This window comes from Nilaparvata lugens, chromosome 11, assembly GCF_014356525.2.
Source record: "Nilaparvata lugens isolate BPH chromosome 11, ASM1435652v1, whole genome shotgun sequence".
Taxonomy (NCBI): domain Eukaryota; kingdom Metazoa; phylum Arthropoda; class Insecta; order Hemiptera; family Delphacidae; genus Nilaparvata; species Nilaparvata lugens.
In genome coordinates, this window is record NC_052514.1 from 18,062,551 (window position 1) to 18,077,405 (window position 14,855).

The window sequence follows — 14,855 nt, forward strand, 5'->3', positions numbered from 1 at the left end:
AACGCATTTTCTAATACAGTTTTTATTTATCTATAAATTAATGAACATTTCTTGAAGTATTTTGAACCCAGTAGATTTTGAATGATGATACGAAATTTTTCATTTGTGATGATTTCATGAATGGAGAAAAGAGACGATGGTTATGTAGCCTACTATGTGCTACATTTTTAAAGATTTACAGTCCAAAAAACAGTTAGTTTCAAGAATCAAGGTAGAGAATGATAATTATTGTTGATGATCTACGTATGTTGATTCATTTTATTCTCTTTAATTACTCCGATAACTCGCTGATTAGAGATTACCGTTGATAGTTATAATAATAATCCCTGAATATAGGAGAGGAATGTTGTAGGGTTTGCTTTGTTTCTGTCCCAATAATTTTAGTGATGAATGATTGTGTAAATGAATGAATTTATAAATCATTTGGGAATTAATTTTCTTGAACTGATATGACTTGACTCTTACCACGTAACCTGTTATATCTCCATGGTTGTAATCCAATAAAAAGTTCAGTAGGTCTGCTTACCAACCTTGCCTATGTACTTTGTAGTGAAGTGTGTATCCAAACATACCTATCCCTGTTAATTTTTAATAGCCATGAAAAATTAAAGAGTCGAAGAATATCAATGATATTGGTTCTGGTGAAGTTTTGTTCTACTCGATTTTGGTTAAATTCTAATCTAATAACTCTTCAAAAAAACTTTCATAAACCATCTCCAGTTTTCAACCATTTTCTTGCGATATCTGGCGCAGCAAGCATTAGAATTGAAAAATATAGGAAAGTTCTCGATCAGTATGATGTGATTTCATTAAAACAGGTTCTGACACAATTGAAATAATATAATATTTAGCCTGTATTGATTGCAATCAAGTTATTTGTTTATAGAATTGAAGTGTAATTTTTTCTTTCAATATCACTGGAGTTAGTTTATTTAAAAAGCATATTCGATGATAATAATCGATGATTTTCTTCTGTAAGGAATAATAATTTCAATTGACTAGTAATGGGAAAATTATACTTGCATTCAACCTGTGAAAGATTGTATTAAATAGTATATGTGTGAAAGATTATGAAAAACTGAATTGGAGAAGATAAATGATTTTGCTTGAGATTTTGACTGGAGAATACTAGCTGATGAAAAATGATTCAATCTCAAATACAAGAGATAAATGGAGCAAACAAATTAAAATTTCACAAGTATCTTCATTCAAAAATCAAATCACTGCAGTTATGCGACTCATTCCAGAAATTCCACAGATCCTCTGCCAAATAATTTAATTGTATGTGTGCTAATTAGGCTGGTGCAAGGCTAGAATGTAGACCGGTAGTAGCAAGTTCAGTGCACTGATACAATAGAAGAAGCGCTGTTTTTCGTGCTGAATTTTCAATGATGACAACAACCAACAGTGCACTACTACACCTCTCGATGTGAATTATTCTGCGCCTGGAAAGGCGAGGAAACCGAACCAGCTGTCAAATTGAAGCGTGAACAATTTTTCCGGGTCGTTTGACTTCAAGGTTTGTAGATCTCCTTTGTCTTTTGGCCACTGCAGTCTGCGCCTCTCTCTCCGCTGCACTGTCTGTCTCGCGTTTCTATTTCGCACTCGAGATTCTCAGCCACTCTGTGCAACTCGCCATTTCTTTGCACTTTGAACTGCACTGATGATAGACTGTGTGAACCGATCATCCAATTCCTATGTTACTATAGCGAAGAACCGATGTCGGAAAAAAACAATCGGAAATATATTTATTATTCAACTGAATATATGAATTCAGGGCTACTTTCTTGTATTATAAAATAGAATTTTAGTACCCTTTAAAATTGATAAAACAAGAATACAAATTGTAACGTAACTACTACTTTCGGTGATCACACCATCGTCAGGTTATATAAATAGTAATTGGTAAACATTTATAACCTGACGATACCAGTAGTTACGTTACAATTTTTATTATTGTTTTATTATTTTCAAATGATACTATAATTCCATTTTATAAATATTCAACTGAAATTCATTAATATCAACATCTGATTAGAGCAATGCTTTCAAAAACTAGTATTATTATTCTTCCTGAATAATACACGAAAATGGATGTTAAAGAGCACGATGTATTGATAATAAGGTTTTTCTATTCACTCCATAATATGAGAAGCAGATAAAGTAAATAGTAAATAAATCTCCTCTATTTACTAGACTTATATTTATTTCATGCACAATTAATTAGTTGAGGCACAAATAGTTCGTCGCCATCGAATCAAGTATAACCATCAGAATAATAAATATAGACGAGCACTAGAGTTCTCCTTTTGCATAGAATTCTCCATTGGTTATTACAATCGTTGATTATCAAATAATGTTCGAATGATTATCATTCAAGCTTGTGGCTTGAAGCATGAATAGACTTGAGTGAATCCTGTTAAAACTCTCATCTGTTACTGGATATCAATCAATCCATCAATCATCCATCGATAGTGAGTATAGAAAAAATGACACTCATTTTTAAAAAATCTAGTATACTTAGAGCATGTTACTATACAATGTTTCATTTATAAGTTTCATGTTTTTATGTGCCGAAGTGTTAACCATATTTCAAATCTATTTTATTTAGAAATGAGTCCAGCTCATCTGAAAATTATGAGCAGATCAATAATATTATTAAAATCAACTCCATTATTATAACCATTTTAATTCGGTGGTAGTAGATATACAGAAACTGGAATTCAATTAGAGATCAGTTACATTTTCTCAGTTCCTTCCTTCCAGTCCTCAAGCCGCAGTTGATCTAATTTGTAGTCTGAAACTTTTGCGATGATGAAGACTTGATAATTCATTTTATTTATAATTTGACTATTTTATTGATGAAGATTGACTTGATAAATTTTTCATGTGTATCCCACACTGGATACGTTTTCTTTATTGAAATAGTATTCAAAAATCACTTATGAATCATAGAATAATAGCTATTTTTTAAAATCTCTATGAGAACAGTCACTTTGCAATAATAGCACAAAATACCCAAATGTCATTCGATTAGTCATTTCTCTACAAATTCGCGTTCTGGTTATTTTCGCATAATTGCTCCACCAATAATTATGAGGGTCATCAATTTTTCCAACTTTAGAACGTCAATGACTCACTGATGAGAATCTTTAGACGAATCATCCATTTCTAGGATTTCAACTGGTTCGCTTCCGATGTTTATTCAAACTAGATCCAGTTGGAGTAGCTCATTAGCAATAATCACAATCACTCACGGAATATGCTTTCTGTTCATTTTGAAGCACTTTCGTGACTAGAGTTGTCTTCAGGTAACTGGAAGTAACAACAATTTAGTGGAGTCAAGACGAAGAGCAATCAGAAATCATGTTCCCTCATGAATTTCAGCTTGAATTTTCTAGTCTGAGTGGCAGGACAAAACTGAGCTTTGTAAGTGATGCTCTTGACTCATATAATGACAGGTCTCATGAGAGTAATTTACACCGTTTTTAGAACTAATAGCAGTCTTTTGAAAGGATTATTTATCCTCAAAGCGGTAATTTGAAGTTGTTCACACCTGGCAGAAAGACAGCGCGTATCTGTACAGTATCACCATTCAAAGACAACCAGCTCACTTACACTTGAAGTATGTATCACTTGTAATAAACATACCAATGAATAATTGTTCGTTTCCAAACCAGTTTTTCGCGAATGACATTGACAAAAATGTTGTTAATCATCTTTGAACTCAGTATTTCCCCATCAAAATTTGTTTCAAACAAACAATGAAACCACTCAAAGCGGATGGAACAGTTTTACTCAATACAGCTGATTTATATTGGGCAGTCAATTATTATCTTCTCTTGTTCCTAGAGTGTCCCATGAGCTTCTAATATTCTTGAACGTTGTCACTTGATTGTTGAGGAAGTGAATAATTTCAGAGATATTCCCGGTGATTGAGACTTGGTTGAATGACATTACTATCAGTTCTTGACTTGGACTGGATTTGTTGAAGTCTCTCCAATCTCTTTCTACATTTTGAAGTGTTTAAGTGTGATTCTTGAAAACTTCAACCTCTTCTCAAACTACACCATGAATCCACTGAACTGAGCTATAAACTGTACCTAAACAATAAATTATATTGAACAGCCCAATTCACAAAATGTCGAAGTATATAACTGGAAAGCCCAAAGAGATATTGGGATTGGGTCTATAAAGGGAATTGAGAACAGATCATTACAGGTTCTTTATACAAGATTCAAGAATTGAGATATATTATTTACAGGTCAGATTTCAAACCATCATCATTTGAAGAGATTTATGGTCATGATGATGATGATGATGGTGTAACGACAAAAATACTGGTGAAGCAATTCTGTTAATGATTTATCATCCAAAAGCTTGAAGTTTTTCTCTATCAAACAATGAATTCTTGTTCTAGAAATAAAACTATTGATTTGAAAGTAGTACTAATGACGAACCATCTCAGCTTGAATCGCAATGGAGCCTAATAACTTGACTATAAAATTCAACAAATTCCAATTGATGTCCTAGTATTACATATAATGTGAATGAAGCATTTTAAAAGAAATTAATGAAAAATACAAAAGTCGTTTCATATTAAATAATCATTACCATAAATTCAATTCACATTGATTGGTAAATAAATGATAATAATGCAAATATTCTTGGTGCGAATCTTTATGAAATTGTACTCAAATTCACTTGATTAATAAAGTAGTAAATTCACCATTTGGAATGATGAAAATCAAAAGCACACTATAGAACTGCTTGTATTATCTCAATGGCCAATTTAACAATAATATGTTTATTGTGGTAGGTTGCCTAGAAACTAGGACATTGAACCAGACCACCCAAACTGTCACAATGGAAATGTTACAACAATTATGTACAGCTTTATGTTTATTTTTGGAATGATTTATGATTCACAGTACTATAGAATAATATTCTCTGACTGCTCTATTGTAAAAACGCTTACAAAAATTTGTTGTTTTTTATTGTATACATTCTAATATATTTTTATTCCATTGTGATAATTCTATTATAATTATGAGGAAATTGATTAAATTTCAACTCATAAAACCTACAACTCTTTTCTCTAACCTCAAGTCTCTTCACAATCAACACAATAATATATGAAAAAACTCAGTATTTTGTCAAAAATTTACTAGTAGATAAGAAAAATTATTGTGTTTATATTTCGAAAAATTGATATTGATATTGAATTATATTTTGAAAAATTGTGATCCATTTCGAATACAGAGTTTAATTTATTACGATTGAATATATGATTTTAAATCCATGATAATACTCACACACGAACTCGATTAGTTTTTAAGTCAATATTGTTTATTGAGCGTTCAACTGACCTACTTCATTTTCATGCCAATCTTAAAAACATCTGGTGGACACTGTACAGGACACTACTCCTTTTCACACATGATGAAGATTGCAACATCGCCTAGACTATGAAACGTTCTCAACAGTGTGGGTGGAATTATCAACATACTATTTCAGTAATCAAGTCTTCTAGTCAATAATTCTATTGACTCTCAAGTCTATAATTGAATCTGTATTAACTGTTTATTAGTGTTGATTGTGATTTGTTATTCGTTATCAGTCATTTATTTACGTATTCCATTACCCACGAACAAGCCTAGAGTTAATGTGGGCATCATCATCAGCAAGAAAATGAGAAATATTGAAAAATCTCTTGCCGTAAATAATTTGCAGAAATAAAATACAATGTTTTGATTCCTCTCGATTCGAAAATAAAAATCGTCGTCTCTCAAACCGTTAGCTACAACAGATTTTGCTCTTTTTCAAGTAATTGGAAGGTTATACTCATCATTTAACTTGAGAGTTAATTGAATTATGACATCAATCAACGATCAGTCAACATTCTGCGTTATTACTACATACATTTTTTTACGAAGTTGATGGATATGCAAAATTGAGACGTGAAGATGGATAGATAACAGTGTATTTAAAGACTGCATGGAATCAGACAAGAGCAGAGACGATTGGTTGTATACCTGTGTGTTGTATACGAGTTAAATGGTGAGCTAAATATAGTTGGATAGGGTGAGAGAGTGTTGAAAAGAAAGGAGTGATTGGAGAAGGAACACTTGATTAAAAGAGGAACATAAGATTAGTTTTGGCAGAGGGGGCGTTAAGTGGTGAGCGGAAGAAAAAGAGAACAACAAAAGTCAAGGGGTAGAGATAAACATGAGGGAGAGAGAGAAAATGAAGACAGAATGTCGAGAAGGAGAGATTTGATAGGAGTTTGAGAGCTTCCAAATGGTCCAGCAAACGTTTCTGTATTGAGTGCTTAACTCCTCATTCCCTCTCATCGCTTCTCTAGATCTTTAACACTCGTTTTTCGTCTGTCTGGGTGATTGGTTGGATCTTTTCAGAAAATTTCTCTCATTTTAATTCTCCCTAAACAGAAAAGATACATCATTACATCATTACATTGCTACATGCAGCTCGTTCACTCATGGAGTTTTTTTTTAGAAAATCAAAGAGAATCTATTTTTAGGGGGTTCAGGTTTTGAGCTGTACTATATTCGAGAAATACGGAAAAAACACCTCAATCACTTGAAAAGAGTTCTATAGAGTCACTTCACGTTTCATATCGATAACATTGAATAAATCCAGTTGAATTAACGTAAAACAGTTTTGGAGCAAAATAGAGATTGAAATAAACAAATGAAATATTCCTGAATCTTTTAATCCTTCAACTTGTCTATCAAAACCATAACGGAGTTATTTCTTATTATTTCAAAATGTCCAATTCCTAAACTGTATAATGCAGTATTATAGATGTAAATAACTGGATGCTGTATTGTTTTACTCAGTGTTACTCAGCACAAATGTTTGATATCTCATTCAATTCATTGTGTAGGCTACAATTATTTGACTCAAGGAAAGGCGAAATGTTCTGACATTTACTCACTTCTCAGCTCTACAGGGTCACTACAACCCTTGGTCTCCCTCACAAAGCCTCTCCATCTCTCCAGATCCTCTGCCAGCGTTTTCCAGTTGCGAACTCCAAGCGTTATCAAACCGCGTTCTACATCTGTCCATCTATTCCTTGGCCTACCTTTTCTTCTTCTATTGTATAATGTTCTGATATTTATATCATATGTTAATTAGTAAGAACAAATGTATGATGTTCTAACATATATATCAACTGTTACTTAGTCAGGACAGTATGATTATGATGTTCATGATCTGACATCTATATAGTATTAACTGTTGCTCAGTAGTCTATGTACGATATATTTATGACATTCTGACATATTATATCATTTCAAAGTTAGTAGACTGTCTACTAACGTTGATTTCATTTAATTGTTACTCAATATGCACAAGCACTTCTATAGAAGGCAGTGGCAAGGCAGAGGATCGGCGATACTGTTCTCCCATCCATTTAACTCATACTGTTCATCCACAGCCATTTAAACGTGGACATCTCTAGAGATTTTCATAAACTTCTATTTTCCATAAACATGTCTCAAATATTGTTTGATGCTGTGACATATATGTTACTATCACTCAAAATGCACAATGCATGATGTTCTGACGTCTTAATTGACTTTTTTTACCATGCATGATGTAACTGACATCTAAGATCCAACTGCTATGCAGTAATGTACAATGTATGACGTTTGACATCTATATTGACAACAATGAATGCACCGCATTGGACCTCGTCAGATGAAGCATTGCTGACTCTGTGCGCTTGAATTTTGTGAAGCGTCTACAGAGTTGATGTTTCTGTAGTGAGGCTGAGGAGGGTACGGTGTAGCGGTAGCCTACTGTAGTAAGGAGTTTGGAGTAGAATAGAAGGCGCCAGCCGCCAGTTGGCCGTTTGCCATCAACAGCACGAATTGTACAACGTCTAGCCTTTTGATGTAGGAGATCCAACCGGCTGATTCCAAAAAGAGGGGGCTCTTCTTTCAGACTTTACCCGAAAGTGAACGGGACACTTTTAGAAAATCGCTGCTTTCCAACACACTACACTTGAAAAGGTTGAATGAGAGCATTCTGGAGATGCACTTCACTGATCATCAAGTATTATGTGGTTAAGTGCTAGAAATTCATATGATTGATGGCACAAATTCAATATAATGACATAAATGTAATTTTTGGCATATCAATTTATGTAAACACAGTCGAACATTGTCGTTTCCATGTAATTTTCGTGTAATCTTTTCGGAAGATGGGTAGATAAAACTCTTATTGTATCATGTTTGATTATCATTCTATTATCAAGTTTTCAAGTTATATCATTGAAAAAATATTCGCGAAAGCGATTTGGTTCCGTGGTCGCGCTAATAAGCTGTCGAAAAGATAAATAAAGCTTGATGCGCCTACTACTCCCGTTGTAAGTGAGTAAGTTTAAGGGTAGCCACTTAAAGAGCCGAACTCCACTAAATACCATTTATGAGTTTGAAAAATCGCTTCCCGGGTAATGCTGGGCAACTTTAGTTGGGTATTGTTGGTTCACTCATCTCTCATTATTATCTGCCTCACTAACCACGCCCAAGCCTAGTGCTCATGTGGGCATCACCCTAAGCAAAAAACAAAAAATAAATAAATACACATTTGGATCATAGTGTAATAGAATATGTGGTTGCTTCATGGGACAGCATCATGATTTATAGCTTCGGAATTAAATATCAATACTGAAGTAATAGTAACTGAAGTGAAGAGTTTTCGTTGCCATAAGAGTCACTACAAAGTGAATTTCTACGTTTTAGGGGTTGTAGGGCAGTACAGGATGAAATAATGAATATTATTTTTCGTTTTTTCCAAATAATGTAACAGAACCAATAATTATTCATTTCCTTTTGCATGGAGTCGTTTTTTGTATATTTATTATTTCAATTCCAATTATATTATCAATGTAATAATTAATGTGTAATATTTGTTGTAATGCCATGAACAAAAATATTATAGATTACGAGCAAGTTAATGTTGTGAACTTGAACAATTATAATCATCCTAAGTTTCAGGTGAATTGTATAATTCCAACCACACTTATTTGAAAAAGTATTAAGGTTTTGCCTCATAAATATTTCAAATTTACTCATTTTTTATGTTATTATTCATTTTTTTATTTTTATATTATTAATTACATAATACATTTTCCGTGGTGGCAAATGTTCAAATTTAGTTCTCACTATCCACACATCTTTTTCAATTAACTTTTGACATGAATAATAAACTTTTAAACCAACCAGCGGGTGTGATTACACAACACACCACCATGCTATCTCGTTTACTCACACAAAGAGAGAGAGGAAAGACTGAGAAAGAGGTCGACTTACTCTTTCTGCCCTACTTCTGTTATTTACGTCGGCTGTAAAAAAACTATCCAGAGGAAAGTTCCAATGTAGTGTGTCGACTCGTCCCAGCCAAAGAAAACAGAATTACTTCAAATCGTATTCAAATTTTCTTTTCAAAATGATGAAATTTGATACTCACTACTATTGCCAGAAGTTTTTGCTTCTATTCTTTCATTTTTTTGAAGTCGTGTGATATTATGAACTATTCTTCACCTGTTTCTCATGTTCACTTTCCCTCTTATATCATAATATTAAATTCTCACACTCAGTTTTCAACTTGAAAATTTAATTTTCTCACTGAACAAAACCTTAATACTCTACAGTATATAACTCTGTATCGTATATTATATTAAACGTGGATTTTTCCTAATGTGAATTGACTTTTTCCAATGTGATTCCTACTCTTATGAGTGGTTGTTGAACATTTGCCCAAACATGGAAATCAAATGAAGGATACTCAACGGAATCCCACACTCTCCCACGCAAATTACATTCAATAAAAATAGAATAAGAATGATTTTTATTCCTTTAGTGCATACAAACAATGCTATCGGAAACGTCAAATCGAAATTAAATTAGAATTATACATTGTAGAAACATTCTAATCAATCTTTATTCTCATCGATTAATTATTTATACTTTGTAAAATTTGTTGAATAGTTAGCATTACCGTCATTTAATGTAAATTAGTGTATAAGCCAGTAAATATTGTAACATACATAAATAAAGAAATCTAATCTAATCAACGGAAATGGATAATTTGTCTTCTCACTTCGTTGTTTTTCAATAAACTAATATTATGCTGTTTCTCGTTATCTATGACTTGGAATAATGCAGTCAGTCTGTTTGTGCTGTGTAATAGTTCTTGACACATAGTTCTTTAGTTATTTTGTTCGAGGATTTATGATTAAAGGATTCGGGATCAGGATTTGGTTGGAGGAATTGATCAACTTATTTTTGAAATCTAGTCACCCCTTGTACTTATAGTTTCGAATCATTCCTCTAATAAATGTGATGTTTTTGTTTCAGGAAGCGTTCCTTACTAGTGATTCCTCGGGTGTCACTATCAGACTCTGGCAGGTACGAGTGCAAAGCTACCGACGTCATCGGAAACATCTACACTAGCAGTGCCACAGTCACCATAACTACAGACAACAGTAACTTGCTTTTTATTATCTGTAGTTACAATATGAATAGTTTGATACTGGTTCTATTTATATATTCAAAATGTTTCGAGATATTTCAATGAGCTTCTTTCAATGTGGGTTGCACCAACTAGCACCTTCAATTATCAAATGATTTGATATGAATGAAGAAATAATTTCATAGTATCATTTTTCAACCTCTTTAGATAAACACTTATATAAAATTGAAAAAACCTTGAGATGTTGTCAATAATCCACTTTATTCATGTGTTGTAAAGTAAATAAAGTGGATTATCGACAATATTTCAAGATTCTTCGATTATTTAAAAACTCCACAATATCAATATTCACTCTACTAACTTATATAAAACACAACAACCAGTCTAGGCTTTCAAGCAATTTCCAATTTTTTACTGAAATTTATTTTTTAGAGAATAATTTGATAAATTCATTCAATTCTGAATTCAAATCCCCCGCTCAAATCCCGGAATATCACGATCTACTGCCGTGGTCATAGTAGTTATTTTAGTATCAGTAAGTAAGCAAAAAGTTTCTATATAAATGCAATATGTTTTCAACTGATTTTGGAGAACTTCAATGGAGCATCCATCCACATCACTCATCTTATCTTTAAAATAATGAAGAAAACAACTGGCTTATACATATATGGGATAGGAAATACACGAATGATGAATCACTTCTGAACTACTCAACTGATTAATTTTAAATGTTGCATTTATAGGTTTTCAATTTATTACTGAGGATGGTTTTAGGCCTATTTTCAGTTCTTCAAGATTCCAATAAGTCCAGTTTTCAGTTTGTGAAGTTTTAAATTCGTCACGCTTCCATAGTATATCATAATTGTATGCAAAATTCATCACACCAATCCAGTAAGCACATAGATTGATTATTGTTATTGACAAGACTTGAAATATTCACAACTTGACCCTACTTATTTATCAAATATTGAGAAACTAGTAGTTTCAGTCGCTAGACCACGACCTATGTATGAATGAACTCCTTAAGGAACAATGAGGGTAGCGTAGTATCTTGAATGATTTTTAAGGACGTTCTACTTCAATAATCATAATATTCTGATTGAGAATTGCTTCTAAATTCATGGTTTTAAGTCCCATTCAATACATATATTGGATATATACTCTACTATAGAAGAATAAATATAATCGATTTTCAAACTCCATCCCATCTATTCACACATGTATTTACTTTTCTAACACGTAGTGCAAAATCACATACACCTCAAACTATAGTACACAAGTATTGCAATCTACAGATATCTAAATGACCTAATAATTATTGCATTCCTTCCTTTTACATCTGTTGTGTTCCGTCATTTTAAAAGTCCCCAAACTGAGATATCAGTCAAAGATTCGTCCTCGATACAACATAAGAATTCGTTTCTCGCGCCGCGCCGCTCACTGCTAAATTGAGTAGTGCGACGACCCTGTCTACTCATGTCTTTCAAATTTCATCGAGTCCCTTTGACAATTACCTCCTTCCCTCCAATGTCATCCCTTATGGAGCCCCCCTTTCACCCCCTGGGGACTGTGGCAGGAACTACAACAATATAAACAAGATAGAAATAATTCAATTTGCTTATCACTTACGATTGTGATTGATTGTAATTATTTTTATACAAGATCCGTTAGATTTTAAATGAAAATTTTTTATCCCATATCGAACGACCCAGAAAACCACGATGATTCCTGATTATCTCATTGAATCCCAATTAGAAATATAACATTTTTTATAACATTGTGATAATTGTTTTCTCATTATCGCGGATGAACATGAGCTTCTTGCTCGTGCGTGGGTAATGGAAAGTGCGTTCGTGAATCGATGAGATGATCGAACGTCGTCCATTCCTTCAACGGGATTCGAACCCACGAACCGAGGAGTGCTGGCAGACCAAAATTTGTAACGCTCCTCACCACTAGACGACAGGTTTTATTATCTGTGCTAATAAAATATTAATTAAACCTATGATATAATAATACTTATGGAAGCTAGCATTGGAAAGACTTAATTATCCAGTCAACGAATGGTGGTGGGAGGGAAAAATTTAGAAGACTATTTTGGACCCCGCTGTTTTGTTTAGGGTAGTGATTCTGGATGTGCTCACGAGGAGGCACTGAACTTTCTCATTGCTACTGATCAAGCGGTTCGGAAAACGATTTCTCATGAGGTCAATTGATACTCTGGCCGTATGGATAGTTTCCCATGTTGCTGAAATTAAGTGTCAATAATAACATGTTATTCACCTGAAATCGTTGAAGTTCAGGAATGAGGACGTTATTTAACATTTAAACATAGTGATCTAATGTTTCTGTAACTGCGTGGCCTTTATCATCCTCAAGAGAATATAGTCTAATTATTGCATTCGAAGACATCGCACACTTGCCGATAGGGTGGCCTTTAATCGAATTATTGTGAATATTGAACAGTGAAATAGCAAAAATTTGTCTATTTACGTGTTAGTGAAGATTTCTGTCTGAAACTTGATCAATGTGTGCCAAAAGTTGGTCGCCACCTTACTGCAGTAGTATTGAAACGTTAACAATTTTTCTGTATGGCACTAATAATTCCATTTTTGGTCTTAAGATTTGTTGGAATATATGACTTGAAGCTATTTTCGTAAATTCCATTTAATACCTAATAAAATAGTGCCGTTCGGCTGCCTCACCTAGTATTAGCCTGGAGAAACGATACATTGGTTATTCTATGGTATTAGTTAGGATCTTGCTAATAGGTTGTTGGTCCCAGTCGAACGAGCGTTTAGGGAGAATATATTTTAATGACTACACTAACTGTTCGGCTGCCGAAAATGTACGACTACTGTTCGGGGGATATTTGTGGCATCGATTGTCGCACGGGGGGGGCTCAGTGGTCACTGGTCACTCGACATTCTTCAGCTTAAAACAAGCCGCGCGACATAGATTGACTGTTTTAAGCAGAACGGCGCAAATAACAGTCACAACAAAAGGTTTATAGCTGAAACAATAAAAATGGCGACTTCAAACAGGCATAATATAATGTGTGCATGTGTGCGAGTGTCCTGACTTGATATTTCGGCGGCATTTGTCAAAGGTCGGTCACGTGACTCCAGTTAGGTGGCTCTTCGACATGTTTGGAGTCGACCAATCACAAATTTATTCCGTCATCAGACTCTTAAATTTATTCCATTGTCAGTTTCAATACTCGCATTGTGAATACTCCCGATGTAATGAATATGGGAATCACACTCGGCCTCAACTAACTAGACTTTGAATTATTATGTTGTGATCTGATTTCAAGGGAAATACTTCTTCAAGGGAGACAATCTTCCAGTAGTTGATGAGTTCTCTGGAATCTCTAGTTCAACAATAAACGCTGGCTAATAAATCACTTTTGACTTTTCTGGCAAGTCGATTGGACCTACAAAAAAGAATACTGCATACAAGTTATTCTTCACTGCTTTTATTTATTATTTTCAAAAAGATTTATCCTTTTTAGATCTAGATCCTTTTGATTTTTCAATGAGTATTCCATATATAGAGCTATTTTGGATGTAACTTGTTACTAAATTATCGTGTCAGTTACTAATGATATTAGTATCAAAATGTTAACTATCTCTCACAATGTTAATCTGACTCAAATTTACACCAAGTAGTTCCAAATTATCTCACTGTCAAGATTATGACCATTCAAAGTAAAAAACTCCTAGATACTGTGCATCCAGGTTTGCTCAACCTCAATTGAATAGTTATTACTGAAAGAATAACATGAGTGATATGAGTTTAGAGAAAACTAAGATATTTGTGGAAATAGAAAATGTAGAGTATTTTACTGTCTAATTTATTATTATTGACTGCTACTAAAATAATAGAATTAAATAAGAAGACTAAAAAATCGTCAAAAACCACTAATTTTTCAGAAAATTATTTAATATGTATAATAACTACAAAATCAACTTCCCAACTACACAAAAGGTGAGAATGATAGAATCTTTGGATTTACCCTGAACTCAGTTCCACTTTTGAACCGCACTTTATCCAAAACCTCTCAAATCAATCTTCAACACCCCATGCATCTTCAAAACGATCCAGTTCTTTCTCTCACCAGCTATTTGTTTACTGTTTTCGCAATCTTTCTCCTAACCTCCTCCATTTCTCTCTCCTCACACCCCCTCCCCCGTTTACCATTTCAAAGTTGCACACTGCTTTAGTGTGAGCCAATTTACTCTGTCAGCATTCCTTCTCAGAAATATCAATACTACCCATTTAATCAATGCTGATAGTTTAGAGTGAATCCCAGTAAAGCCGTGTAAATACGAGTAGTGAGCCGACTGTAGATA

The 14,855-nt window shown here is 33.6% G+C and overlaps 1 protein-coding gene across 7 annotated transcripts in view; it reads left to right on the top strand.

Annotated features, from left to right (window-relative positions):
* LOC111055253 (protein vein-like) overlaps nt 1-14,855 on the top strand; it is a 133,162-nt gene that overhangs the window by 77,708 nt on the left and 40,599 nt on the right. For all 7 annotated transcript variants that reach the window (XM_039437737.1, XM_039437739.1, XM_039437740.1 and 4 more), the window contains exon 3: nt 10,386-10,513. In XM_039437737.1, the coding sequence (XP_039293671.1) occupies nt 10,386-10,513 (128 nt within the window). The remainder of the gene's footprint in view (nt 1-10,385; nt 10,514-14,855) is intronic.